Genomic DNA, 27,603 nt, shown 5'->3' with positions numbered 1-27,603 from the left:
CTGACTGGTTTTCTATGTTTTGAGCAATGGTTTCTATAATTTCTGCTTTCTGTTTAGCAGAGGAATGAAGGCTGCATGTCTAGATCCTACATGGGCACTAGCAAGCTGCAAGAAAATTGTACGCCATCTTTCTTAGAACAGCATTTTCATCACAGTTTTTAGTGCAGTCTAATTGAATATCCCCTGCATGTTTCCACATCCTGGCTTCTTTACGATAATACACACATACAGCTCCTGTCCTAACCCCACTGAGAAGTAAAAATTTGAGCTTGATTTTTGTTTTCTTTATTTTGGCCCTCTAAAAGTTCACCATGAAATCAATGAACAAACGAAAAATCTTAATCTAGATATTTTAACCATGCCTAGAGGGGCTTCTTTGCCAGAGTTTGACTGTCTTGCAAACAGCTTAATGCAGTGCTTGTAAAAACCTATTTTACAACTCTTTCTGGTTGCATTTGCAGAAGACAAAAGATTTATTCATAATCTCATATGCTGTGGCATATGAGAAATGCAAGTTTGACAACAGATATTGGTAACAAGGGATTTTTTTGTTCAATTGGTTTTTTGGCAGGAAGTGATGGGGAAGACATAAAAAAAGGAAAAAATCTGTAAACACCAGATCTATATAATGAGTCCTTTAAAGCAAAATACATGAAATTTAGCTCCCTGGGTGCCGAAGCAATATATATGAGACTAGTTACTATGATTCACAAAGAGCCATCTTGCTGTTTAAGTACACTTTCAGCTACAGCAGCTGTTTTGATTCATAATCTGTGCTATAGCAAGGTTTATTTTAAAATACCGAGCAGGGGACAGGGCATTCAAACATCAATTACTTAACCGAGAGGATTCAAAACCTGAAGTGCTTGAAACTGAAATGAAACACATGGCAAATATTTTGCTTCCTGTCATACGAGGGATCCGATCCTGCAAGCTGCGTGAGTGCAAAGCTCCAGTTTGTCTGCAGTCAACAGGTGAAATTCTGACATTATCGTAATCAACCAAAAATCTTTCCTTCACCTTTCACAGGACTGCTTTGGCCGCAGGGATATTCTGTGAGCAGGGTGGGGCGAGGTCTCAGAGTCTTTGAGTTCTTGACATTTTCAGTTGGATTCGCTACAGGCTTGTAAATATACATATATATATATATCTCATTTAATGCTATTCTTTGGAGGTGCTGGAAGAATGACAAAGAACGTCAAACCTTCAGTCTCCTGGAAGGAAAGTTTGAATACTCACATTTGGCTCTTGCAACCATAAGCGGAGCCAGTCCACTTCACATAGGTCCTTCTCTGAGAATTTGCTTTCAGTTCTTCGTGTAACTTAAGTTGCAGCCTATATATGGCAGAGTAAGATTAAAAAAAAAACAACAAAAAAACCCAACTATATATTTATAGGGATATATAGCTTCAATCCCGTATCCAAATCAATATAAACATCTCAGGGTGGAAAATACTGGCCAGTAACTATTGGCCTCTTCCTGTATTTGATAAGGCCGCCCAAGCCCTGTACTCCCAACCCAAGCTAATAAGTCACCAGTCACGCAGCCTGCAGGATCCTTTCACCATGCCTTGGATCACTCACACGTGAGGATTGCCTGGATAGATGATTTGCAGGATCGGGCTCAGACAACACCTGGAATTGTCAAAGCCTTCAGACATACAGATGGTTGAGAGGAACTTGTATGTGGCACTCAAATTATTTTGTTAATGGTGCCATCTCCTGGTAGCAATTTGCTAATCTTTGCCCCCACAAACTTGTTAAATACATATACTTTTTTTTTTTAATACCGTAACACTGAAGAGAGCTAAACAGAATAATTTAGATTGGTTTGTCTGCTGATTTTGTTTTTATTTTTTAATAAGGCATTTTCAAGTAGGAAGCAAGCTCTTATTAAACAGTGGTGCATTTTACAAAATAACTTGCAGGATATAGACCCAATGCTAATTGAAAAGATTATTTTTTTTTCCTACTCAAGTTGTTTTCACTTCTTGCTTTCATAAGTATCAAATAACATAAAACCGAGTAAAAGTAGATGATACTCACAGAAGGCAATGGTTTGCATACCAGAGCAGATCCTAAACCAGCACATTTTGTGGAAAGCAATAGTGGAGTTCAGAGTGGGTTCAAGAATGTTTGACAAATGAACAAAGGAACTGTACGCTGGAAGAGCCTGATGTATGTCTAAGTCAGTAAGAAATCTGTCTTCAAATTTTGAATGGGACTAGTACTGTTTGAATGCCACGTTCAGAGCCTCGGAAGGGCCCTCTTTTCAAGAGACCTAAGAAATAAAGTGCTGTTGAATTTGGAAACACTAAGACATCACAGTGGAATAAGTAAAATATCCAAGTAACAGATCTAATTACCTGATATTACACCGAGGAAAAATGTTTTCCTAAATTTTTCCAATAAGTTCTTTCACCAGCTTTGTATTGTGGCAAAGATATTGTAAACTCATCTTCTGGAGCTCTCATTCTGTTTCTGTTCTGGTTGTGCCGCAGACTTTGTTGTTACTGGGAAAAAACCCGCTTAACTGAGATACATCTCAATGCTTTTTATCAACAGAAAGAATTTGTAACAGGAGCGATGGTAGTTTGTCCTTCACAATACTTCTGTAAAGATCAATTAAATAAAGTTTGCAAAGTGCTTGTATACTAGAAAGTTTGTAACAACACAGTAGCTAATCTAACTTGTAGTACAATTCCTGTAAACAGGTAAACTTCTTAGTGATGCTGAATTTAGCTTTTACTGTACTTAGATTTGATACAAATATTTCTGTAGAAAAATACACCGTCTCCTGAATGTATGGATAAGCTTCACTTACAAGCAGGAACAGACATGCTTTCTGCGTAAGGACTTTGCTGCTGCAGATTCCATTTTGATGCGGTATTTGGGTTTCTTCACATAGCTGTGCTTGGAAACCAGCACCAGACTTATTCTACTCTGCACTTGAACAATGTTATCATACCCCAAAGTTTAAGCAGCCAACACCTCTGTCTTTTCCCAAGTGTGCCTCTTTGACTGGAGGAAAGCAGTCTTGTATTTTCATTTGCCACCTATTTGCCCTTATTCTTCCATGCTCATCCTGTTGCCATGTAGGACCTTCTCAGTCTTCCAGCTAAAGAGAAGGAGGAGATGCAAAGGTAATGCAGTACCAACCTGTCCACTTCAGAACTGCAGCTGGTTTGCCCTGACAAATGGAAAGACCCTCTCGCAGAAACGCCTTGTTGGAAATAGGTCTTATTCAATAAAGACATAAAGGAGACCAACCGTAGCCAGTTTTGGGAGACCTCACAAAAGAATCATACAGGAAGGTATTCCAGGGGAAAAGAGAATTTCTATCCACATGTGATGCCTGATGAGCAACGAAGCCGAAAGGGTAGCAAGGGAAATAGGGGAAATGTCACCACATGTAGTGTGTGGACCACAACACAAGAATTTGCAAGGGAATGGAGGACTGGGCTGCACATCTACTGGGAAAGGTCAAATTATGAAATTGTAGATTATTTACTTGGGGAACTCTAATGGTGGATACATGCGAGATGCACACTAAATTGCTCGATAGAGTTGAGCATCTAGATGTTTGTACAAAAAGCTTAGCTGAAGATAGGCTTTAAAAACACAGAATTAGGAGCAGATTACAATCAAAATGTTGAATAACAAAGCAAACTGTCAAAGTTGTCAGTATATACTAGAAGCCAGACACTGAACAGTTAGAAAGCAAGAGAGTGGTGGGACCAAAGAGGAAGAATATCAAGATGTATAAAGTAAGAAGGAAAAAGAAGTCTAAGAGCAATAATGAGCTCGCATCAATTTTTAGGTGGTTTTATATCTTACCTTTCTTTTTGTATCCCCAAGTGTATCTCACTACAGTTTAGCTGTGGTTTTTAACTTGTTTTTCCACTGTGCCGCTGTATTCCAGAGAAAAATCACTGAGATCTAAAGATAAAAACATTGCATTTGGCGTCTGTGGATATAAGTAAACCAGATTAATTTTTACTCTTATGAGTACACCTGTCATTTGACCAACCTTTCTAAAGAACTTTCAGGATCTTATTTATATTCAAATCTTTTAAAAATTTTTAATGCGAGCTAACCTTTTTACTTCATGGAGGCTCTTTGCACGATATGTTAATTATCAATTAAAGGGCTAATAATTTCAATGAACGTATTTGAGTTATATATCTCACTATTGTCTTATTGACTGCTGCCTTTGAACTGAAAGTTTGACATTCAGCACTCTTTTCGATGCAGCATGATTTTAAAATTTCGCTGGAACCGGCTGCCTATTAGTATCTTGGCAGCACCGCACCGTGAACTCTGCCGACTAGAGCCTGCCAGAAGTACTGTATTGATTCCTAGCTCTTGGGTATATCTGCTTCTATATTTAAAAAGAAGTTCTTGCTTTATTATGGAAATTGAAGGCAGAGGGGAACCTGATTGCTCTAAAACAGAGAGTAATTAGCAGCAGCGGTGGAAACTGAACCATTCTGACATCAGACAGGAGGAGACAGCTACCTATCTTATAATGAATTATTCTATTTTCACATTAAAAATTTCATAGGAGGCTGGCATATTACATACTTCGTATACGCCTAAGGCTTTCTAAAAACAGAGCGATCACTGCTTCATTTGAGAAAAGCCTCAGGACTTGTTATGGATCTCCGAGTTAACTCATTTATGCAGATATCCAAGATGGCCAGTAGGTGGCAAGGTACACAAATGCACAGAGCTGCTTCTGTGACTGAAAGACTACAAATCGCATGAGAACTACTTAGCAGTAACCCTGAAAGGACTGTAAAGCAAAAGCCTCCTCCCTACTGAAAGATAGTCTGTAGAATTTCAGCATTTTCAGTTTTCCCTAAGTATGATTCCTTATTGAATACTACAGTTTAATAATAAAGTCTGCACTGAGTTGGAAATAAGCTGTTGTAAATAAGTATCTTATACAAAACCCCAAAAATATGAAAAGATGTTGGGAATGGAGTAATATCACACAGTCTTTTATTTCACAGGTATCATGCACATCAGCCAACACGAGGTCTGGCTACTGGTTGGCTCAGAAAATTGGCAACACCCTGGCGTTTTTGTCTTTGATTACTGGTTTGAGTTCAATCCAGGATGGTAATAGTTACCCACTAGGCTCAAAAGAGATAGCTTTGGCAGTTTCAGGCCAATGCACGATTGTCCACATCATAAAATGATGACAGCTACTTGGCAGAGTGATTTGGAAGGGGAGGCTAAGGCTATGCCTGAACAGTGAAGTTGTGCTTCTTATGCGGCATATTTAGTTAAAGTGATATTATTGTCTGGATCTAGTCATACTTGCATACATATTTCTGTGTGAGTAGGGATTTAACCTCTATAGCTGTAAGAGACTTTTGTGTCCATATGAATATGTATAGTCTAGAGGCTGTGCCAATATAATTTTACTGGTAAAAAGCCCCAGCTTAGCCAACAAAAGAGTACAAATATTGAGAGAGGATTAGAGTAATAAATTAACAATTTTGTCACCCTTAAGGCTATGAATACATGAATAAGTCTGCAAAACAAATTAGACATGGAGTATGTGAACCATGATTTTAAATATCTGTGATAGCAGAGTTATTAAGCATGGAAAACACTGCAGTATTTATAATACTAGTCCTGCATCCTCTGCACTACCTAGCATTCCCGCTCTGTTGCCTCCATCCCCAGAGCCGAGGAGGTATTTTCTTCATAGGCTGTCTGCTACAACAGTGGAAGAGTTGGTACGCAGTCTTCTTTCTTCTGCCCAAAAAGCTGCCTGAGTCTCCTTTCAAGCAAAAGCATCTAGCAGATCTACAGTAAATCTGGAAACAGTGGAAGTCTGCGAGATGCAAAAGGAACTGGGTGGGTGCAAGGGGTCATGAAACTGCAAAGGGCCCCGAGGCTTTTAAAGGACGGACAGGGATTGTCCCCTGCCCCAGGGGGGCATCCTGGACCCTCAGCCACAGGGTGATTCCAGGTGCAGGCAAGGTCAGCTTTGGCTGGAAGGCTGGGGAACAAGAAGCAGAAGAAATGATAGTCCTGGTGTAGGCACTGACAACCCTTGATCAAATGAGTAAATTATGTCATGCGAGCACACTTTTTTTCATATAGGGCTGTGAAAGAAATGACACACTAGTCTATTTGTGCGTGTGTTCTTTATTACATTGAATGGCAAGATTGGTTTCTCGGTATTCATTGAGAGGTGCTCCGCATCTTGTATAACGTTAAGAGATACACAGGTGCAGTTTAATCTAACATCCTATGAAACTATATCCTACTTTGCCGTAGTACTTTGTTAGCCACGTCCTAAGAGATTTGTAGTGAACAATGTTGGAAACCCACGGATCTGCCATGGCTGGCTAGTGCCTGTTATGAGGACTTCAAGGGCTGTGCCTTTACTCAGCAGCTACCGTGTGGGGACTGTGATCTCTGAGGCAGCTGTGGTTGTAGTTGTAGGTACATTTGCAAGTTCTTTAAATGTCTGACAAAAAGACTTCTTTGTAAATGGCTTGCAATTCCCACTTCACGCACACAGTATAGCCTTTGCCTCCTACACAACATCTCATCTAAGGATGCGTATTCTTTGGACACATCCAAGGTGACCTGGAAAGGTGAGAAAACATCACCCAGTATGCCTGCCTTTTCTTCGCCTTGCGTTCCAGATTACTGCTCTCTGCTCCCAAGTCATTCATTTACTTTCTTTGTCAGTTTGCCATCTACAAATGGAGTTAAATATAGAAACGTAATGAGGGGCTGACTGAGAATATTGTACATTCCTGCATATTTTTGAATGTTGTACTTTCCAAGTGTCATTAATTCCATAAGAAAACTAATATAAGTTGGAATAATGTCTGGCTGTGAAGGTATTCTTGTTTTGAGGCTGCTTTTGAGGTTGATTTTTTTTTTAATGTGAGCTTGTTTTGAGCAAGCCAGTTTATTCATTTAAACCTATGTTACCCTGGCTGTGAAGCACAAACAGTGGTATTTGCCTACTTTCTCACAGACAAGTGGCTAATAGTCATAAATCTTTAGAAAAGGTCAAAGTATTGCACATCAATAGTTGTAAAAAGGGGAACAGGACTCTGGATATCTAGCAGTTTTTCTTTGTGCTGTTTCCAATTTCTAAGTATGGATTCATCATCCCAATCCTACAGCTTTCTCTGAATTTCCTGAAATGTTGTGACCTTGAAAATCAACAGTCTGTGAAACTTTTCCCTCATGTTTTACTGAGTTCAGAGAAAGAGAAGGTGTATTTCAATTTTAAATACATAACACTATCCTTATGATGCTTTGCTTAATAGGAACTCGTCCAACTTTCCATTAATGTATATGCATATATATAGATATGCATTTTTTAGGCAAGGGAGGCGGTTTTCAGGCCACAATGAATATGGAAAAGCCTTTATCAAACTCAAAGCAGTTAATCTTGAACTGGCCCATTTTCCAGATGGAACTTTGATGTACAAGTCTTCCCATTAAGATTAAGGTAAAGTTGAGTTTAGCCCAGGAACATAAAAAGCGCTTCTTATTAAGAGCTCCTTATTTCCCTATGAAAGACTGCAGTCATTATGTTTCTACTAGTAGGTCTCATTTTGCCTGTTAGAGGTTTTCCAGCCTGGGGCTGTGAGCCAAAAGCCTACTCTTAACTTTTCACCACTTTCTGCCATGCGTGTTCTTGACTGTACAAGCTTTTGAACTTACTTCCTTTTGACAGAATAGGGCCTGTGGGTACATACATTTTACATGAACAAGGGTTTTTAACATCATCTTAATTATTGTTTTTATTAAGATTGCTATTCATAACACCTGTAGTGATCATTTGTGGTGAGTACATGTAGAGGCACAATGCCATGAGCAAGAGTGGCAGCGTTAGAAACCTCAGCAGTCCTTAATTACTCATGAGGACCTTAAATCCTATTTCAGAAGAAATCAGGAAGCCTGAGATGCCTAGAAATCCTCAGGGATTCAGGCTTGCAAGATCCTCATTCACTTTCGCGAAATGCAATCAAGGACTCTGGCCCACGATTTCTGCCAAATCTGGCTACAGTAGTTCAATACCTGCACTCTCTCTCCTGCACCTTTCCCAAATGTCTCCCTGTAACAGAGCTGGCAGAATGGAGCAACGTAGCTCCAACTCACAATCCGGCAAATTAACTTAAACAATAAGATAAAAATTGTCCTCAGAGGCTTTACAGTGTCAATTAGAAAAGTTGAAATGTTCTATTTTCGCTCTAAGTCCAGTAACAAAGACCTGGGGGCTGAGACAATAACGTCTTAAACTGCTGCAGCTGTTTACTTGGTGAATGTGAGCCAGGTCCCTCAAGTCAATTTTTATTTTTTCTTAAGAATATGTCAGTACTCTTTCCACTTATTAAATTTAGTGACCTAACGGCTCAAAATTAACTCATGCTTTTGTACGCCTAAGTCAACAGTGGAAGCAAAATGAACTACTTCTCAAAGGGTAGTTATTAAGACTCGCTGAAAAATCAGCCCCCATTAAAAGTGTAAGAGGTCATCATCAATAAGTCGCTATTCATTTTGGAAGTTATATCAGAAGTTATTTAGGTTATAGTTGGCAAATGTATCATAAATTCATATTGGAAAATAGTTTGTCTGGATAGAAATGCTTCAACAGAATCTGCCAATTTTTGTCAAACTTTGGCAGCACACATGTGCTTGCAGATTTTGGTATTTGCCTTAAAGGCACGTTTTCATCGTGCCTGTTTTCCTTGTTGCTCCCCTGGTTGGCACCCTGCCTGGCAGACTTCTGCAGCATGAGGCCTCAGGCCCTCCAGGCTCACAGCAGAGCTAGACGCCCTTGGGTGTAGGACCTCAGTGCTTGGGTGCCCAAGCAAAACATTTCATTTCATGGGACCTTTCAAAATAGCAACTTTTCAGGCCAAAGCATAAGTAGACTTTTCTTAAATTCTTATTTCTGAACAGCTGATGTTCAAGTGAGTAGATGTGCTCAGTGAGGCAGCAAAACAGTTCACACTTTTTATAATGCTTGTTCCCTGTTCTTCACCTAAGCAAAGCAAAGATTCAGTGAGAAGCACAGACAAGCATCAGCTCACCCAGTAGACCCTGATTTCAGCATTCACTTGCTGCATTGCTAGGAACGAGCTGAGCAAAAAGCAAGTTGAAATTCTGCATCCCATTTAGGTGTCAAATTTGTCACCACTGAAAAGTATGTGACCTACCAAGTCAGTTCCTCTGGCTTACATTTGATTTTGTTGAGCTCTTTACCATCTGGCACATGCAGAGTAAACCCCAGGAATATGAGACTCTCGGTTCAGACATCATGGTTCTGGTCATAAGGTAGAAGGTGGCCAGTGCAGTATGTGGCTGGCTTCCTTTGTTGCTAGAATAAATTATAGCCTGTCTTTTGTGTGTGTGTGGGGGGGGGGGGGGGGGGGGAGGGAGAAAAAATAAATTAGCATCTCCACATCTCCAGGAAAGTGATAAGTTGAGCAAAGTTTGGGGTGCTAAACAGCTACAAGGACAGGGCTCTGGTTTATCTGCATGAAGCAGAGCTTTTCCAGGGTGTCAATATTTTGGTAGGTCTATCGGAATAATACTGCACCATAATCTGCACCGTAATCCATAATTATCCAACTCTGAGCTTTCTCACTATGTCTTATGTACTGAAGTACATGGGGGTTAACCTGCCCAGTGATTCACTCTTAAAATTTCCCTAGGAGTTTTTCTTTTTTTCCTTTCTCCCCAGTTTCACACAATGCCAAGTATCTGTTCCTGTTAGTCCAGTAAGGTTTTGTTGGGTTTTTTTCCCAGTTTATTAGCATTTTCCATCTCACCTCTGTGACTTCACTGTCAAGGATAAATTCAGGTGTGCAGAAGAGGTGTTGATTTACCCAATAACGAAAAAGAAATAACCTGGTTTGTTTAACCTCTCAAACAAAAAAATGACTGTTGTTGACACACAAACCAGATGGTTCTCGCCTTGCCATGAGGTCAGGTTTTACAACTTTATAGTCACCGGAGAAGTGAGATTCTAGGAAGGCTTTTCAGTAGCGAGGTGCAGAGGGAAAAGAGAAGGGAGGAGGAAGAAAAGGGGAAGGCAGAATATCCAGATAGTTTTGAAGAGATCCCGATAAGCTGAGAAAAAGGAGGTCTGATGTAGTATCTGAGACAACAGGAGACAAGGCTTACTGACAGGAATTCCCTTCCGTCCTGCGGCGTGAAGGTGTGGATGGATGGTCACACGCGGCTGAGCAGCTACGCGACAGCTGAGCTGTAAAAGTTGCGCAAGTGCTTGCTTTTTGCTCACCTTATTATTTGCTGAGTTAGTTAAACTGCCTGCACAAAACAGTGGATAAAGAAAGTATATATGAATGAATAAAGGTGATGGTAGAAGTGAAAATGGCAACTTAACATAAATCAGAAGTTCTAGCTTCCACGTACGTGTTGGCTACTTCTCTGCACTCCACAGCTAAGCTCTGACACAATAAACGTGTCTACAGATGCATGATTATGTGTACGTGTGTGCTTGATAGGCATATGATATGCAGTAGGACAGCAGAAAAGGAAATCCCATCAAAACATCCCCAGGTCGGTATTTATCTGCAGCATAACCGTTGTTGCATTTTGCTTCCGTGATGCATGCGCAGGAACTGTTGGCCTAATGGAAAATCTAAAGGGCATGGAAACATTACTACAGGGCAGCCTACCATTCCCTTTCCCTGAGTAAAACAAGCAAAGGAAAATCATGTAGGATGACACAACCCCAGATTTGCTTCAGCACACTTTGATGCTGATGTATCTGGAAGACAAAGTTTCCATTTAGGCTTTGAGTTAGGAATCAGTGAATTCATCTGTCTGGCTGAACTGCAAACAGCTCAGATTTCACAGCGCGACATTTTTGAACAGCAGCAGGGAAAATTTTAATTTATTATATTGGCTAATGGCAGATTCTTTTTTGAAAAGCAATGAATATTTGCACAACAAATTCCTTAAAGTGATGAAGCTTCAGTACTAAAAATAAAAGGCTTGGGGAGGAAAAGAAGTATAATATGCCCCTAGTAATAAAACAAGAGTTCCTTTGAAATCATGTTTAGTAGCTAGTCAGAAAGTATTGCAGAGTAGCAATTTGTTAATACTTCTGTCTCTGCTCTGTTGGTAAACAGTTTATCAAAAGTGCTCCATGATATTAAGTATGTTTATCAACATAGGCCTGTGCTTAGCAAACCCTTGTGCATGCTAAGTGTTGTTATGGCAGAAATCAGCAGGTGATGGGGTTTGGCATAAGTACTTGATGTCCTTCCTCCATTAAAAGTTGTGCTGGTTTTAGTTTTGTCACCCAGCTTCTTAGAGATGCCATCGCAAGCTGCAAAGTAGTTTGCTTTCTCTTTTAATCTTCCGACTAATGTCTATGGTTGAGAACAGCATGCCAGTATGCTATTTGACATTTTTGAGAATTTGTGTCGTTCAAAATTACCTTTGCTCAAGGGTTGGTAGGCTGACTGTAAATAAAAACAAGCCACTAATAAAAACCTGACTCACCTAAACTGATCAGTATAAAAGCAGAGCTCTAAATCTCTGTTACTGGTTAACACAGATGAGTGAGACAACAAAATTAAGGCACTTCTGTGAGGTCATGGCTCCTTACGAACACTTGATATCAACATCTGAACAAAGTCTATATGATTCTGATAATTTTCCTCAATTTCCGTTTAGAAAAGTTACTTAATTTGGCCCCAACTTCTGAAGCTGTTAAAATACAGAATATAATCTTCATGTATCCGTGAGTCCACCACTGCGCATTTAAGTAGACTTGCCTTTAAACATACATACACACTTTGACTGACAGAAATTTTATAATCATCCTGAATCTCTTTTTATTTTACGTGATTTAAGATTAAGGCTGGATGAAAAAGAAACAATGGCCAATGATTAGCCAAATTCAGCCTTGTGGGAAAGTCCTGACCGAAAATATAGGCATTAGAGCATGGCAGAAAAGTCAACACGTTTGAACTCAGCCCAACCAGAGCTGTTTCAGGACATGTTACACGGCTACTGTTATCAGAGAGCTTCCTTCCAGGGTCCAGCTGAAGTGGCAAAGGATTCCTGAGCTTGAACTGCTGCCTGTCTTTTCTGGCAGTGGGAGTAGGGGAAAAGGGGTGGGGAGGAGGAAGAAGAGATTACAAAGTCATTTGTCACAACAATTTTTCATTTTCTATAAAATACAATTTTTCTGTTTGAATAAAGGAGCCTTTTCTTTATTTCTTCTACAGTACACACTATCCGTCCAGTAGAGATGCAAAGTAAGTAGAATTCTGTTGGCTCTGGTCACGTTATGTATCTGGCCTAAACTTCCCCTGGACAAAGCTCTTCTTTGAGGAAACAATGGATTTATCTGATGAAAAGCTCATGATTGTAACATAAAGCCAAGTACATCAGTAGAAGTTTATCACATGTGGCTCTAATCATTGCACACTTCTGCCTCTCATCCCATGCATCTCTTCTTTTTCAGCCTCACACTTCAATACCTGTATATCAACTGGTTTTTTCAGACATGGCCTGTGGCATAGAATAATTTTCATCTTGTCACCGAGTTACCCTGGCACGTGTTTTACAGTGCAGCCTGAACCTCTCTCACAGTTAAAGCTAAATGGGTTAGGTTGGAACACTAAGTAACGGTTAGAAATGAAAATTAGTATCTTTGAAGTTTTCAGGGGAAGGAGGGTCGGAACCTTGTCAGTTTAATAGAAGTCAGTGGAAAAGCAGAAGCAGCACTTTTCTCTGAAAAACAAATGCCCATTCATTTCACTAGTGCAAAATCAGTGTACTCAACTCCCCACTCCCCAGTACATTTCAAAACTGACTGGACTTCTGATATAAAATCGTCTGAGTAGGGTCTTACAAAGTGTGTTTTATAGGTACGCAGGTTAGCTGGCAGCATTTTCCTTCCTACCTCCACATGGGCTTCTTAATGATTAACTAATCTACTCCACCTGATGCCATTCTAGGGATATTTTAAACAGAAAGATCAATCAAATGGACCTATTTTAACAAGGCTTTTATTGAAAACATACACAAAGTCAACATGTTATTTAGCTTCTGAATGTACATATTAGAGAATATTCATATTAGAGAAGAATATTTTAAGAAAAGGGCAAATACAACCGACATATGCTGCAGTTTACATTACTAAGGCATTTAGGCTTAAGAGCAGGTTACAGTGCATGTGTGTGTGTGTCTGTGTGTATCTATATACACAGACACACACACACACAGGTTATCTGATTTGAAACTGTACAGTGCTATGCAATTCGTTATTTTTTGCTTTTTCTATTTTTTTTGACACTAAATAAAGCTTTTATCCAAATGGTAGAAGTTGTTCACAGAACAGCAGTTATAATCTACTCTTCAAGAGTTTGCTTACAATTACAATACTAACGATGCACAAAAAAACCCCCCAGATCTTCATGGGAAAGTTCTCTCTTACCAAAATGAGGCTCAAGTAAGAAAAACACTAGTTTGCAAAGGCACCGTGGAGACAGGTTTTAATACATTAAATACAACATGAATCATTCACAATAACAAGTTTAGTGTTTCTGGGAACTTTTGTAAATACAACACAGTTGGTCACACAAAAATGTTTCTGTTGATTTGTCTTGGCAACTCAGATACATCAACAGTGTAACAGCATAACAGCTTTGTTCCCATCTGACAGAAAATAATGGCAGTTCTGCAAGGCAAACGTTAAACCTGACCGTATATATTTATTAATTCCACAGTGTTTTGACAGATTATAGGGGATGCAACTTAAAGGATGCTGACACGCTCACTGAGGGCTTTCATTTCTGTTTCTTCTAGCTTGGTGTTTTCATTATGGTTAGCGCTTGGACTGATAAGGTGTGCTGGATACTGCAGTCCATGTTCTCCTGAATACTGTTCCCATCGGGAGTCGTCACTTTCATGGGTGATGTAACGTTCCCCCATTTTACATTCAAGCTCCCTTAAATCTAACCAGGTTTGATAGTCCTGAAACAGAATAACAGTATTACTTTAAAATTTCCTAAAATAAATAGCATTCCCTTCTACTACCAATAATATGCAAAGTGCTATTAACTCGGCAATCTAAAGGTCATGCATTCCTCTTGCTCTGGAATGGAAAAATCTTAAAATTAATGAATACAAAATCTGCCTATAGAGATAGGTTTCATCTCTAGAGGATTGTTTGATATAATAATTTTATTAAACTCTGACATAAGTATAGTATGGAGATGTTATGGGTTGTTTTGCAGAATGTATGGATGGTCTACAGATTTCCATAATATCTAAATGAAACATGGGTGGTAAAACAATTCCTCACAGTAGTCATAAGATGAATATGGAAGAAGAAACATCTTTAAATCATACATGTACATCCTAGTGATCTGTATCACACAGTCAAGGCAGGCGCTCCACCTCAGGATAACGGTGCAGTATATAAATTCAGCTTGGGCTAGAAAAAAATCCGTTTTTCCAAACTTAGGCAATTACTGGTGTGCTCAAAGAGACATACACGTCTAAACACCGGGGTATTTTGGAATTCCTTGTTGACAGTAAACACTAAGGCTGGAAACTGGTTTGGTTCTCATGCTGTTTAGACCATCATGGTGTGCAGCCTCTGATTTGCCTAAAGTACATCTCAAATTTAACAATTCCTTTTCTTATTCCCACCCAAAGCACACATGAAGCTGCAGTAATAAAGCCAATCCTAGCCCCATGCAGACTAACCTCTGCTCATAATCCTGTATCCAGTTTTCTTTTTCTCCTTCACCTTGCCTCAAGCTAAGACAGAACCCTGGTCACCCAGCCACAGCACCAGAAACCCACATGCTGTAAACGCATGAAAGCATTCATCCTTACAATCTCACACCCTGGCCCAATTCTTACCCAGGCATCCTCTCAGAAATCATCTCTACATCCCACTGCCCTGCACCACTGTTATCTTTCCTTAGCCCACAAGGTCGGGCTCGTCTGGAAAGAGAACTCATCTCATCCACGGTGCCAGAGCTGCTGCTGTACTGCCTCATCTTGGTTCACCTCTACTCACTATTGCACAAGCAATAAAAAAAAAAAAGTGGATATAGAGAGGGGAAGGACTGTCCCAACATGTGAGACAGCGAGCACCCTTGCTGCAGGCCTTAGCACAGATCACCTCTTTGGTCCCCAAAGGCTCAGAAAAATGCCTTCTGCAATGATTGCCAGGGAGAAGAGCAGTCTTGGAGGAAAAGACTGGAGCGTGACAGGAAACCTGTGAGGAAGAAATCAGGCCCAGGAAAAATGTCCCTGAGGAAGGAGGGTGCAGGGTAGGAGGTTGCAGCCCTTTTCCTCCTATACCAGCAGGTCACCTTCTACTTTGAGAAACAGTTGGAACTGTAAGGTACTGGAGTAGGAACTAGTTTTCAGTTTGGATAAAGATTTCTTTGAGACTGTAGATCACGCATCTGATCTGTGCCGCGTCTATGGCATGAGCACTTTCCTAGACGCAAATGTGGATCTCTTGGGAGATCCCGAGGGCTGAGGTCTCAGCCTGGCCTCAGCCTATCCCGGTCTCCAGGGAGGGGCCCAATGCCCCCAGCCGTCCCTGCTCCCTGACTGGGGGTGGTGGGACGGGCCCTGGCTGCTCACTGCACTGGTTCTGTTTTAGGTCTTTGACTTGCAGTGATTTGGCTGCTGTCAGGATAAAAAAATTACCATATGAGGAGCAGAAGACAGTGTCTGCTAGCATCTCAAAATTTCCTAACATTTCAGTTTTTTCTTGAAGATTTCAATTGAAGGTGGCTAACGTATTTTCCTGGAAAGCATATAACTTCACTAGTTCTTCTGATGACTGCAAAGTGAAAGCTGACTAATTAGTTTTAATAAGAAGTGAATCAGGTAGGCTCCAGGCAACAAGATGATTTAAGTCAAATGACTCTAAGGCTTATTTTTTAAATATATATACATATATATGTGTGTATATATATATTTATATCATGTTCTCAGTGGAAAAAAAAAAGAAAATATTTTTGTAATGTATTTTGAAAACATGAGTTTAGTATTGGAATCTAATACTTCAAAAATTAATAAGAAACTATAGGTAAATTGGTGAAGGAGCATAAGGTTCTCAGGATCTGAATATATCTTCAGGTTTGTAGATTTGCTTAGATTCTACTGCGCTTAAAGATGAAAATTTGTTATATACTGAAAGCCTAAATGAATAAGAAAAGACACGGAATTTGTAGCCATACCTGTAACCACGGGTGGCTTAACGTTTTGTCCACACTGTAGCGCTTTCTCATTTTCACTTGCAACAAATTATTTATGAGATCAATAGCTGAAAGGAAATAATATTGGAAAATGTCAGTTTAAATATATTTGTTTCAACTAGGACATGCAAACAGAGAGACAGACAGACATGGTAGTTGTAAAAAGAGGAGACTGCTGAATATTATCTTGGAAATCAAACCAATTGTGGGAATGAGATAAAAAAAGTCTCGGGACTTCTGACAAAGGCGGCACTGCCAGGCGTTCTGAGACATGCTTTTCCTGGAGCAGATGGTCATTAATTTTACTTTTTCTGTTGTGGACAAACAGATTTTTAGCTTTTTTTAGAGTAAAGTATAGTTCACGCTAAATTCTTTAACTCATGTTTATTTTGTTCCCTCTCAAAATGTCTGTGAAATGGATATGGGATCAGAAATCCAGTGGGTAGCCAATAAGACCACTACTGATAGATGGTTTGAAAACTCATTTGTTTTCCAAAATCATGAGGTTAATCTTTTTCCTCTTTGTTGGTAAAAGAAGTTCTCAAGTTCCAAGTTATGAGGAAGAGACAGAAAAGTCAGTCATACGCCATGGTTCAGTTAAAGAGTGACTTCTCATACAACCTGGGAAAAAGTAGTGGCCATAGTTTTTATCTGATGCTTGGAAGAGGAGAACATAGTTCTTACCCACTGCAGAAATCTGGGTATCAGCAATCTTTTTCAACACTGTCCCCTTACCCTTAAATTCAGCAGAATTACAGTAAGACTTCAGTCTGTCTTTTTGATAAATAGGCCAGTGCTGAATGTGAATGTAATAAAGTTCCCATTTGTTTATCTTCAGTGGTATTCAGGTGTATATGATCTTCAGAGTTAATTTTTCATCATTTACTAGGAATCTGTTTGGCAAATAAGTCAAGAACTTGATGAAAGAACTGATTGTCCTGGTAACTGATTTCAGTCAGCCATCTGTTGAGATATAAGTGCGTGTTTCCCAAGATGTGCCTCTAACTGCCAAGTACCTACTGAATATTATTCCTGCCATGGAGTATTGATAACGTCTCTATCATGCATCTTCTGTCCAACCCACTGGAAGCAGATGTGACTGTGAGCCATAGAAGTGATGAAATTACCCATTCAGCCTCCCTCAAGTTACAACAGGATGAAGACCCCTTTGCCCCTTTTTTTCCTTCAGGACAATGACATACTACATGTAATAACATATTTCTTTGTATTCTTGGGGGAAATTGCCAATGGCTTGTTGAACAGACTCAAAAAGCATTGGTCTAGAAATAATCACAACAGAAGGTACATAAAGTAAGACAGAGAAGGAAACTAAGACAAAAGTGAAAAGGCAGCTTCACAGGATGGTTGGAATTGTCAGTGTTAAGGAATCATTTGTTCTTCACAGCAGTTTACACAGATAGTCTGCTTTTTTGCCACTGGAATATTGCTGTCTCTGTAACAAGTTTTGGTGTTTGTTTTTTGTTCTTTATCTAGGGTTCTTTTTGCCAGGAAAGTTTCGAATATCACTTGCCTCTTAGCAATCAATAAGCACCAACGTGACTATTATGAAGACTTAGGGCCCAAACTATTTGATTCAATTCCATTTGCTTTAATACACAAAGTTTTCAACTGTGGGTGAAGAAAGAGATCAAACATGAGTTTCAACAGCAAAAAGCATTAGCTATTTTTTACCAGGAAATCATGCAATCCAAGAAAAGGCACTTCTCAAGCGTAAGAGTTCTGAGTATCAGAAGTCAAGATGCAAGTGACACGTGCTGGCAAGGCAAGAAAAGGACAGTGCTGTGTAAAGGGACGCAGAAACTAGGGAGTTCAATACAGACAGGCTGAGTGCTGGAACTGAAGGATTAAAGGATTTCCTTAGGGATCTGGAATAGTCTGTTAAGGAGAAAATTCTGAATTTAACTGGTGTTAAATAAATTGTGGAGGTTGACACTGATAGGTTCTGTGGGACTATTTAAAGGAAACGAGGAAAGATCCTCGTTATTCTCGGTTTCAGCTTGAAAGAAAACCACCCTGTCCTGATAGTGTCCTCACAGCCAGTATCTAACACGGTTTGGTCTGGCTACAGTTCATATAAGATGTACAAACAGTAACATTCATGTTGACTCAATTTCTGAATGAAAAAAAAATATTTCATATAATTAGTACTTTGATGATTACATTTTGAGTCGTACTGCTTAAGAACATTGGAGATAAAAATTTGGAAGGTATTAACATTTAGTTTAGACATACAACTTCAGTGTGATTCAGGGGACAAAACTGGGGCATCAACTGTTAGGAAATTAAATTTTCTGTCTAGGAAGATAAAGCAGTTTTGAGGCAAGGGTAGCAACTACACTGTATTTTAAAGTAAATTTTATGAATTTTCACTAGAGACTGATTATTGTTTTAAAACCAGGTTTTAAAGTAATACTTGTCAGACATTTTAGGACCTTTATAAAGTTTGACAATATTCCTCTGTAAAATCAATAATTCAATAAATGCAGAGCGTTAAGAAAGACCTACGGCCTGCACATCATCCACGGGAATCCAACAGATTATCACCAAGGAAGCAACCTGAATGAAAGTTCTGAGAGGATTATGGGACTGCGTTTTCTAACACTTCTGTGGGCCCCTGTTTACTTCCTGTGATTTAAGGATAGCATAAGTAGCTAGCTGAGGGCTTATGAAGTTCCAGCAGCTGGACTTTTTGTTAAAGGTGATAAACTAGCCAACTACTCCAATAGCACGGCTACTGGTCATTTAGATAGGTGATCATTTAGCAGAATCCCCAATGGGAAGATTCAAACACGACTTTAAAAAGCTGTATGTGCCCTTGATTTCAGGAAGGATTGCTCTTTAGTTGGTTCTTTTACTGGAAAGCACCTCCGGAGTCAGGAGGTTCATGTTTCTAAACAGCTTATGGCAGTTTATTAATATGGCAAATAATTAATTGTACTAAAGACATGAACAATTTTCACTCTAAGTATTTTTTTATTTTCACAGAAGTTAAAAAAAAGAAATTACCTTAAGAATATCAAGAAAGGCAGTCCTAAATTAACAATAAATTTATATTTGGTCCAGAATTTTTAAAGTACACCCATAATATTAGCTACTCTTACAGCCATCACTTGTAAAAATTTAAGCTGCTGACATTAATGTAAAACTAAGGACTTCCTAGGCCCTGGATTCTTCTGAGTATAGCTCTGCTGATCAGTGGTATAATTTTTTTCATAGACATAAACCCTTTCCTTATTGCGGTCAATACAGCTTTGTTGACAAATGCTGTAGTACAAATGCAGTTATTTTTGGCAAAAAATAATCTTCAGCTGGCAGAACTTATTATTTTCAGGGACATGGATTCAAGAAATCCTTGGCAATTAAAAACTGCACCTCTGTAAGAGAGTTTTTTTAATACTAATCTATCCTAGCAAACATATGTAAGTAGAGCTAAGACCTTACTTTAAACAGCTAGTTAAACATTTACTGAGGTAGTGAGCATCTTTGAGCTATAACATGCATTTGACCTCCTCGTACTTAATGCTCATTCCTGTGACTTTGTCATTAACGCGTGAAACAGAGTTCCTATTCACATTATGCTGAAACAAGTCTATATAAATACTGTCTTGAAGGCAGCTGTGGTATTTATTCTGACTCAAAAGCAGTGTAACAGGCACACCATGATCAAATTTAATGCATGGAAGAAATTGCATTGTTTCTTCCCAAATTATTTAATAATACAAAGTAATGTGAAGCAGTGTAACAGGGACACCATGATCAAATTTAATGCATGGAAGAAATTGCATTGTTTCTTCCCAAATTATTTAATAATACAAAGTAATGTGAAGCACCTAATCAACACTGCGCATATCACATAGCTCATCAGCCTAGTAGTAATAGCTGTGTTGGTAGCTGATGGAAAAAAAAATTATGAATACAGTGATTTATGAAAATTCCACAACAGAACAAAACACACCATGAATAATCCAAAGCTAGACACTGCACATTTTAGGACCATGCAGTTCAAAAGAACAGCCACCACAGTGAAGACACACTAGGTAAATTACGCTAACAGGCAGAGGAGCAAAATCATTCAGGGAGTTCTGTCTTTATATTTAGTAGTGTTGTTTTTGGGGTTTTTTTTTGTAACCTGTAGCTAAATCAAAAGAAATCTTTTGAGATGATGCAGATTGGGTGGACTGGAAAGTCAAAGTTGGAAACGAACAGTAATGCTGTTGTAAATAGGCTCCATGTTTGACAGATGTGAAATTTAAAGCTGTAAACCAGGAAATAATTCTGCAAGTAGATGCCTCTGTATGAATATCTAGCAAAATTCCACAATGAAGTCTGAACCAAGGTCAAATTGTCATACAGCAATTCAGTGAATTTGGAAATGTAAGCTGGCTTCAAAACAATTGAAGACAGAACAGAACTAGCAGACTGGGCAATGGAATGTTGAGTGGCTGTGACAAAATCTGGTTTTCTAGAAGATACCCAAAGTTTACAACAGCAACTACCTCTCTACTGTAACGTCTTACAGTTCTGTTTAGGTGTACAAACACAAACTTGGTTTTGGGGCAGTATTCTTTCAAAAAAGAGAAGCTATTGTAAAAAGGCGGGAAAATGCAGCTGTTTAGTGGGGGTGGAAATCAGAATTCCCTATTGAGGAATCTCTGGAAAACCTCAAAATGTAAAGCAATTGGGTTTGGTGAAGTTAGAAAAGGGATTTCGTGCATGAGGGCTATGCTTCGGGAAATTATGCTCACAGGAATGTTTTGAATGGATAATCAGTTGGGAAAAAAATACATTTCTGAGAGCTACAAAAATTGAAAATTCTTTGTTTTTATAGGTTAAGTTTTAATGGGGAAAGAGGACAGACAAAGCATTACACAAACCCCCCCTAGAATTTCTCAGCAGGAAGAGTTGATGAGATTAATCCAGGTGTTATGACATCAGACAGACACATTATGGAGAGAAAAGAGAAATAGTCAATGACTAGACCACACTCCTGAGTGGCAGAAAAGACAGAACCATTGATAGCAACCGAAAGACATTAGAAACACAAAAATATTATCCTCAAATGAATTCTGCCTTCTCTCTTGGCTCGTGACTGTAGATTTTTATTTTAAAAATTGCTAGAAAATGCTACAGAAAAGTAATTCTCAAGAAAATAATGTAATAGTGTGGTCTGAGTTAGTTTTATGACACACTTTTTCTCCAAAATACAGTTTCCATATGTTCTTGCTCTGAACTTGCTAGACGTTAAGTGTATTATTTATATAATTACGCAGTTTAAACTGTTATGGGTCATGTTATGGGTCATTTATAAATCTATCGCTTCATCAGTGCAGTTTAGAATTTTAAAAGCCAATTGAATTTTACCTTAAGACCAATAATTGAATAAGGAATACAGGATGGGAACATTTAGGTTACTTTAGTACTGTCATTGCTTTTCCAGACACAGTGTTTAGGTATGACCTATCTAATTTTTTTTTCCTTTTAAAGTTTTGCTCCGCTCTGTGTTCCAGCTCCCAAATTAACATGTTGTTGCTTGGCAATATGAGAAAAAGCATTTACTGAGCACTAAAACCAAAGTGGGGATAAACAGAGCATCATTCACTCTAATTTGTGCACTATTCATTAAATGCAATGAAATATGTGATTCTGCTAAAAAGTAAAATATCTGAGCTCTTAATTCCTTTCTGTTTACAATAAAAATAGAAGTAAACGTGGCAATAACTAAGTTTAGCTACTCTTAAAGTTTTTACATGAGTAAAGGTCTGAAAAGAGTACTGAAAAAACTACAGTCGCAAGAAGTTTTACATCCAATTTGGCTCTCTGAGACAGAGTAATAGTCGTAAGCAAGAAACAAAAAGGTTGAGCACTGTTCTGCTTTCCTCAGTGTCGATTTTTGCTATAGGCATGCAAAAATTCCTAACACTGCTTTCATTAATCATTTTGCGAAAAATTATCTGCCCTTTAATAAAATTGTTTCACAGACACTGGCAATGCACTTGGTTGATGATCACTTCCTTTAATCTAAAGTGAAACTTGCATAACAAGGTAAAAACCCCACAACTTCTGAAACATTTACAGTTCCACTAAACGTACACACACAGAATTTCGAGCAAACGAGTTCCTGCGGTTTCAGAAGTAACTAGCTCAGTTGTATCATCTGCGTATGTTTGCAGTCCTAACTCAGTACAGTTATGAAGTAACCCCCCCTATCTATTGTTTTAGGGTATCTGTCTTATCTACCATCACTTGCATCAAGCAGGATTGTTGATAGAGAAAGCAATAGGTTTGAATAAACACTTATTTCTTTTTAGCTCAACCTGATACGTAATTCCTTGTACTACTTCTCACTGTTCTACAACAGTGTTTCTAGGATTATCATACCATGAACATTCACAGCAACCAGTACTGACATATTTCAACAGTAAAAAGAGAGGAGAGAGTCATGCATATTGCATTTCATATGTTCAGCGAACCTGAGGATTTTTATTGGCATGCATAAATCAGAGTTAATACTAATACTGTGGAATGATAGCCTAGCTCTTCTAAGAGCACTGAATTCTCAGTGTCTGGCTGCTACTACTGAGGCATGTAATATAATCTCTGTATGAAGGTACCACTTTTAAAATCTAGCTGTAATGTACAATTCATAGAGTCCATTGTTGAGGACTGCTTGAACACAGCACTGTCTTTTGGACATACGAGAAGAATGCAGTAAGTAATGGAGAAAGAAAGAGAGTATTTACATTATGTACATTATTTTTCCTTATGATAACCTTTTGACAAATGGCTCTTATTTGTCAAATTCGCCCAGCAAAACACTTTAAAAAGATCTTTCCTACCTGCATTAAAAGTAATACTTATTTTCCATTTCTTTTATCTGCAATAATAATACTGGTCTAATCAATTTTGCTTTCAATTTTTTAATGCTATAGCAGTGCAGCAAAATTTTGGTTGAAGGTTTCTGTGAAGACTGTGGGTGTTTATTATGTGTTAAACTTCTCTTAAATATTTGTAGAAGTTTTAAAATGTCAGTAAATAAATTGGACTAACTGCTGGATCTTCACAATTTTTTTTTTCTTTCTTACAACTAAAAATATAACTTAAATAAATTTGTTTTAATTTTAAAACAAAGAATAATACTTCTTAGAAGAAAATACCTGGGTAGATCCTTCAAGACAAACAACAATTTCAAATCATACCAGCTTGAAGAGATAGGTTGATCAATGCTTATTTATAAAGAGCTTGTCGTATTCTGCTGCAGGATTACATTCCACATTGTGATATAACTCCCTTACAAGCTTGAGTGGAAGAACTAGGAGATGATAATTAATGTTCTCTTGGGAGAATTATTGCTTGATACAAATTCCAGGAAACAGTTAAACAATAAGTCTATTATGCCTTTTAAAAAAATCTATTACGGATCATTTATATGAAAACTTAAATATTAAAAAAAGTAATCAGTCATGTATGCTAAAACTTCTGTTGAAAAACCTTCAATTATTAATAATAATTGGCAAAAAGAATAATGGAAAAGATGTATCAGGCAAATACCCCATTCATTATCTTAACCTTTTTGGGAAGCTGAAAGACCTTATGACAAGCTAAAGGAGGATTTTCAAGTGCACAAATGTAACCTGTTGGGATCGAAACTAATTCCCTGTCTGAACTTCACAGATTTATAGCATTTAGTGCAGAGAAATTTATGAGCCCCAGTGACTGTATTTTAGTTACCAAAGTTCACATTTAATTACACAAATGGCTTGATGTCCAAGTGCTGACCAGTGATGAGTAGTGTTCCTCAGGGGTGGGTACTGGGACTGGTACTGTGTAACATTGTTGGCAACACGGACAGTGGGATTGAGTGCACCCTTAGCAAGTCTGCTGAGGACAGCAAGCTGTATGGAGCAGTTGACATGCTGGAGGGAAGGGATGCCATCCAGAGGGATCTCGACAGGCTTGAAAGGGGTGGGCTCATGCCAACCTCATGAAGTTCAACACGGCCAAGTGCAAGGTCCTGCACATGGGTTGGGGCAATCCCAAGTACATATACAGGCTGGGCAGAGAATGGATTGAAAGCAGCCCCGAGGAGAAGGACTTCGAGGTGTTGGTTGATGAGGCACTCAACATGAGCCAGCAATGTGTGCTCGCAGCCCAGAAGGTCAACCATATCCTGGGCTGCATGAAAAGAAGCGTGGCCAGCAGGTTGAGGGAGGTGATTCTGCCCCCCGACTCTGCTCTGGTGAGACCCCACCTGGAGTACTGTGTCCAGCTCTGGTGCCCCCAACATAAGACCTGTTGGAGCGAGTCCAGAGGGTGGCCATGAAGATGATCAGAGGGCTGGAGCATCTCTCCTATGAAGGCAAGCTGAGAGAGATTGGGTTGTTCAGCCTGGAGAAAAGGCTCCAGGAAGAACTTATAGCAGCTTTCCAGTACTTAAAGGGGGCCTACAGGAAAGATGGGAAGGGACTCTTTATGAAGGAGTGTAGTGATAGGACTAGGAGTAACGGTTTTAAACTGAAAGAGAGGAGATTTAGATTAGATATTAGGAAGAAATTCTTCACTGTGAGGGTGGTGAGTCACTGGAACAGGTTGCCCAGAGAATCTGTGGGTGCCCCATCCCTGGAGGTGTTCAAGGCCAGGTTGGATGGGGCTTTGAGCAACCTGGTCTAGTGGGAGGTGTCCACACCCACAGCAGGGGTGTTGGAACTAGATGATCTTTAAGGTCCCTTCCAACCCAGACCATTCTATGATTCTATGAAATAAGTTCTATTTGCAACGTTGAGTAAGAAACTTCATAAAATCTTTAAATAACCACCTGTGTTTCCCCCTCCAAATGCTTCAGCGATTGATAGCATCGATTATCATGGCACTGTTCAGGACTGTAATCCAGATTAGATGAGTTAGGACACTGGGTACAGATTTGCATTTTAACCATGATATATGGTCACAGATAACGCAAACTGGATGGGGCCGGCAGGTGTACAGGGCCCATGCACGTGCCCTCTTTTTGACCTGCACAGGAGCGTGGACCAGAGTAGCTTGCATGAGAAAACCGTTCCTTTATCTCCCCTAGCTAATCTGGAGTTTGAGTTCAATTTTGAGCTCTAAAAGTCAGCGTTATCAAATAGTACTTGGACAGATATCTAGACGCCAACTCCCTGTGTTAAACACAATGGATCTGTTCAGATTGTTTTCAGGTTTTTGTTTAGCACAATAGAGTGGCTCATCAGTTAGGAATTCAAAATATATAATAAAATCACAATGTATAAGCAGATTTTAGTTTAGTCATTTGCTTAAGCGTATTCTTTCTCAACCTTCTGCATGCTTGCAGCCTGATAACCATCAACTCTTAATGAAGGCTGTGATTCTATGAAAGGAGAGATAACACCCCAGTAGGTGAGTTTTCTGTAGGTGCTCTACTGAATCTTCACCTCTGAATGTAAAAATTGATCTTCTGTCTACCACAGTAGAAACTTGTGGGAGACAATTTCTTGCAGCCTCTTCAGTGTTGATTGCTGTTTGCTTATCTCTAGCGCCAGATAAAGCATTGCTGCCAACAGATTCTGTCAGCTTACATATCAGAAGTGTGTGGAGGTTCAGGAGGACTTCAGTGTGTAATTGTGCAGATTTATATCTGCTTTTTTTTTTTTTCCCCCAACAGATCTCATCAAACTTCATCTGCCACTGAGATAAAACAACAGACAATGCTCTCAAAGCATTTTTCAGCTGAGAATCTCTCACGGCTATATTACAATGAGCAGTAGCCACACTTCTCTAAGGCACCATTAACACACAAGTTAAACATGTCACCTGAAACCCAAAAATCTGTACTGTAACTAATGGAAATTGTAAATGCTAATATTTTAATCAAATTTGGTACATACTAATATTCAGAAAAAAAGATAAGAATCTGATGTTTGTATTGTTTCCTCTAAGACTTACGAAGCAATCTTGCAAAAGGTTAAGGACATAGAGATAATGATTTAAAAAAAACAACCCAGGGAAAATCAAGCTGCCTGAAAATCTTTGTTATGTACAAGAATTGTTGGTGAAACCAGAACTATTATTTTTGTTAAATGCCCTACGTAACTGTTTTCAGAGACATCTTTAATAGAATTCATTTACTTTCTTTAAAGATGTTCATAGTGAAGCATTCACATTATTCTTTTACTACCAAAAATCTCTGATGTCTTTGACTAGAATCCTAGTTTCCAAAGCCTCATTGGTTATCTCCAAGCCTTCCCCCACCTGCAGAAAGCCTCTTCTATGACACTTTCTCACACTGTTCTTGAAACCTTATCTGCTTGGAATGGTTCGGTATCTTTATCTTCTCCACAGAAAGACTATCAGGGTACAGCATTCTACTGAATAAAACTAAAGTATTGGCACAAGTAGAATGAGAAAAAGACTGCAGAGGTACTAGAGCTGAAAGAAGAGGTACAGAAGTAAATATAAGCCACACCAGTTTCAGCAGCTGAGGTTCCCCACAAGATTCTATAGCAACTCAACCTGTAGGTGGCTTCGTGCCTCCTTCAGCGCCTCCCTGAGAGATCCCAGGTTACAGGATTATGCCATATGCAGTCTAGACATGCTCTGCAGGAAATGTCTAAAGCAGCTGACAGCACGAAACAGAGACTTCACATTATGGTACCTTGAAATTTCAATTATTTTTTTTTCCCCCCACTGGTACATACAGGGAAAAAAACATAAGAGCAAAATACAACTACTCTTTTTTAGCATTTATATAAAACCAGCCACAAACAGATATTACCTTCATGAGAAATTTCTTTCCAAGGATTAGGTGGATACATGAAAGCAGCATTCTGGATTTGGTCGTGTATGTCTTCATCTTCATTGAATGGAAAGGTACCACTGAGGCTTACATAAATGATGACACCCACCGACCACATATCCAGAGACCTGTTGTAGCCTTTGTTTCTCAGCACTTCTGGAGCAAGGTAGGCTGGCGTTCCTACAACTGAACGCCTAAATGATTTCTCCCCAATGATTCGGGCAAAACCAAAATCACAAAGTTTTACCTGTTTAAAGAAAAGTGCTATAGTAAGACAGACGTTATTTTTATTATCAAACACATACTTGAGGAACTTTTAGCATGGTTTAGTTGCAAGATGCATCTCCTACTGTTTCTTCAAGGATACTTTTTGTCGAACTCCTCTTTGAGAGGAATAAATACCCTTAATTCCACTGAGACGTTAGACCAGATTATCAGTTCATTGCATCTCCTCTATTCTTTCACTCCATGAATACACCATGGTAAACTCAGTAACACAGGACAACTGAGAATGAAAGAAATGCA

At 39.0% G+C, this 27,603-nt stretch overlaps 1 protein-coding gene across 2 annotated transcripts in view; it reads right to left on the bottom strand.

Annotated features, from left to right (window-relative positions):
* Positions 1–13,043: 13,043 nt before the first annotated feature.
* Positions 13,044–27,603, bottom strand: part of PRKD1 (protein kinase D1) — a 135,380-nt gene continuing 120,820 nt past the window's right edge. For both annotated transcript variants that reach the window (XM_054198673.1, XM_054198674.1), the window contains 3 exons: positions 27,058–27,325; positions 16,251–16,336; positions 13,044–14,013 (listed from right to left, as the gene is read on the bottom strand). In XM_054198673.1, coding sequence (XP_054054648.1) covers positions 13,795–14,013; positions 16,251–16,336; positions 27,058–27,325 — 573 coding nt within the window. In that variant the 3' untranslated portion in view covers positions 13,044–13,794. The remainder of the gene's footprint in view (positions 14,014–16,250; positions 16,337–27,057; positions 27,326–27,603) is intronic.

The sequence above is a fragment of the Rissa tridactyla genome, chromosome 4 (assembly GCF_028500815.1).
Source record: "Rissa tridactyla isolate bRisTri1 chromosome 4, bRisTri1.patW.cur.20221130, whole genome shotgun sequence".
In the NCBI taxonomy this organism is placed as follows: Eukaryota; Metazoa; Chordata; class Aves; order Charadriiformes; family Laridae; genus Rissa; species Rissa tridactyla.
The sequence above is the reverse complement of the archived record's forward strand: the minus strand, read 5'-3'. Positions and strand labels throughout refer to the sequence as shown.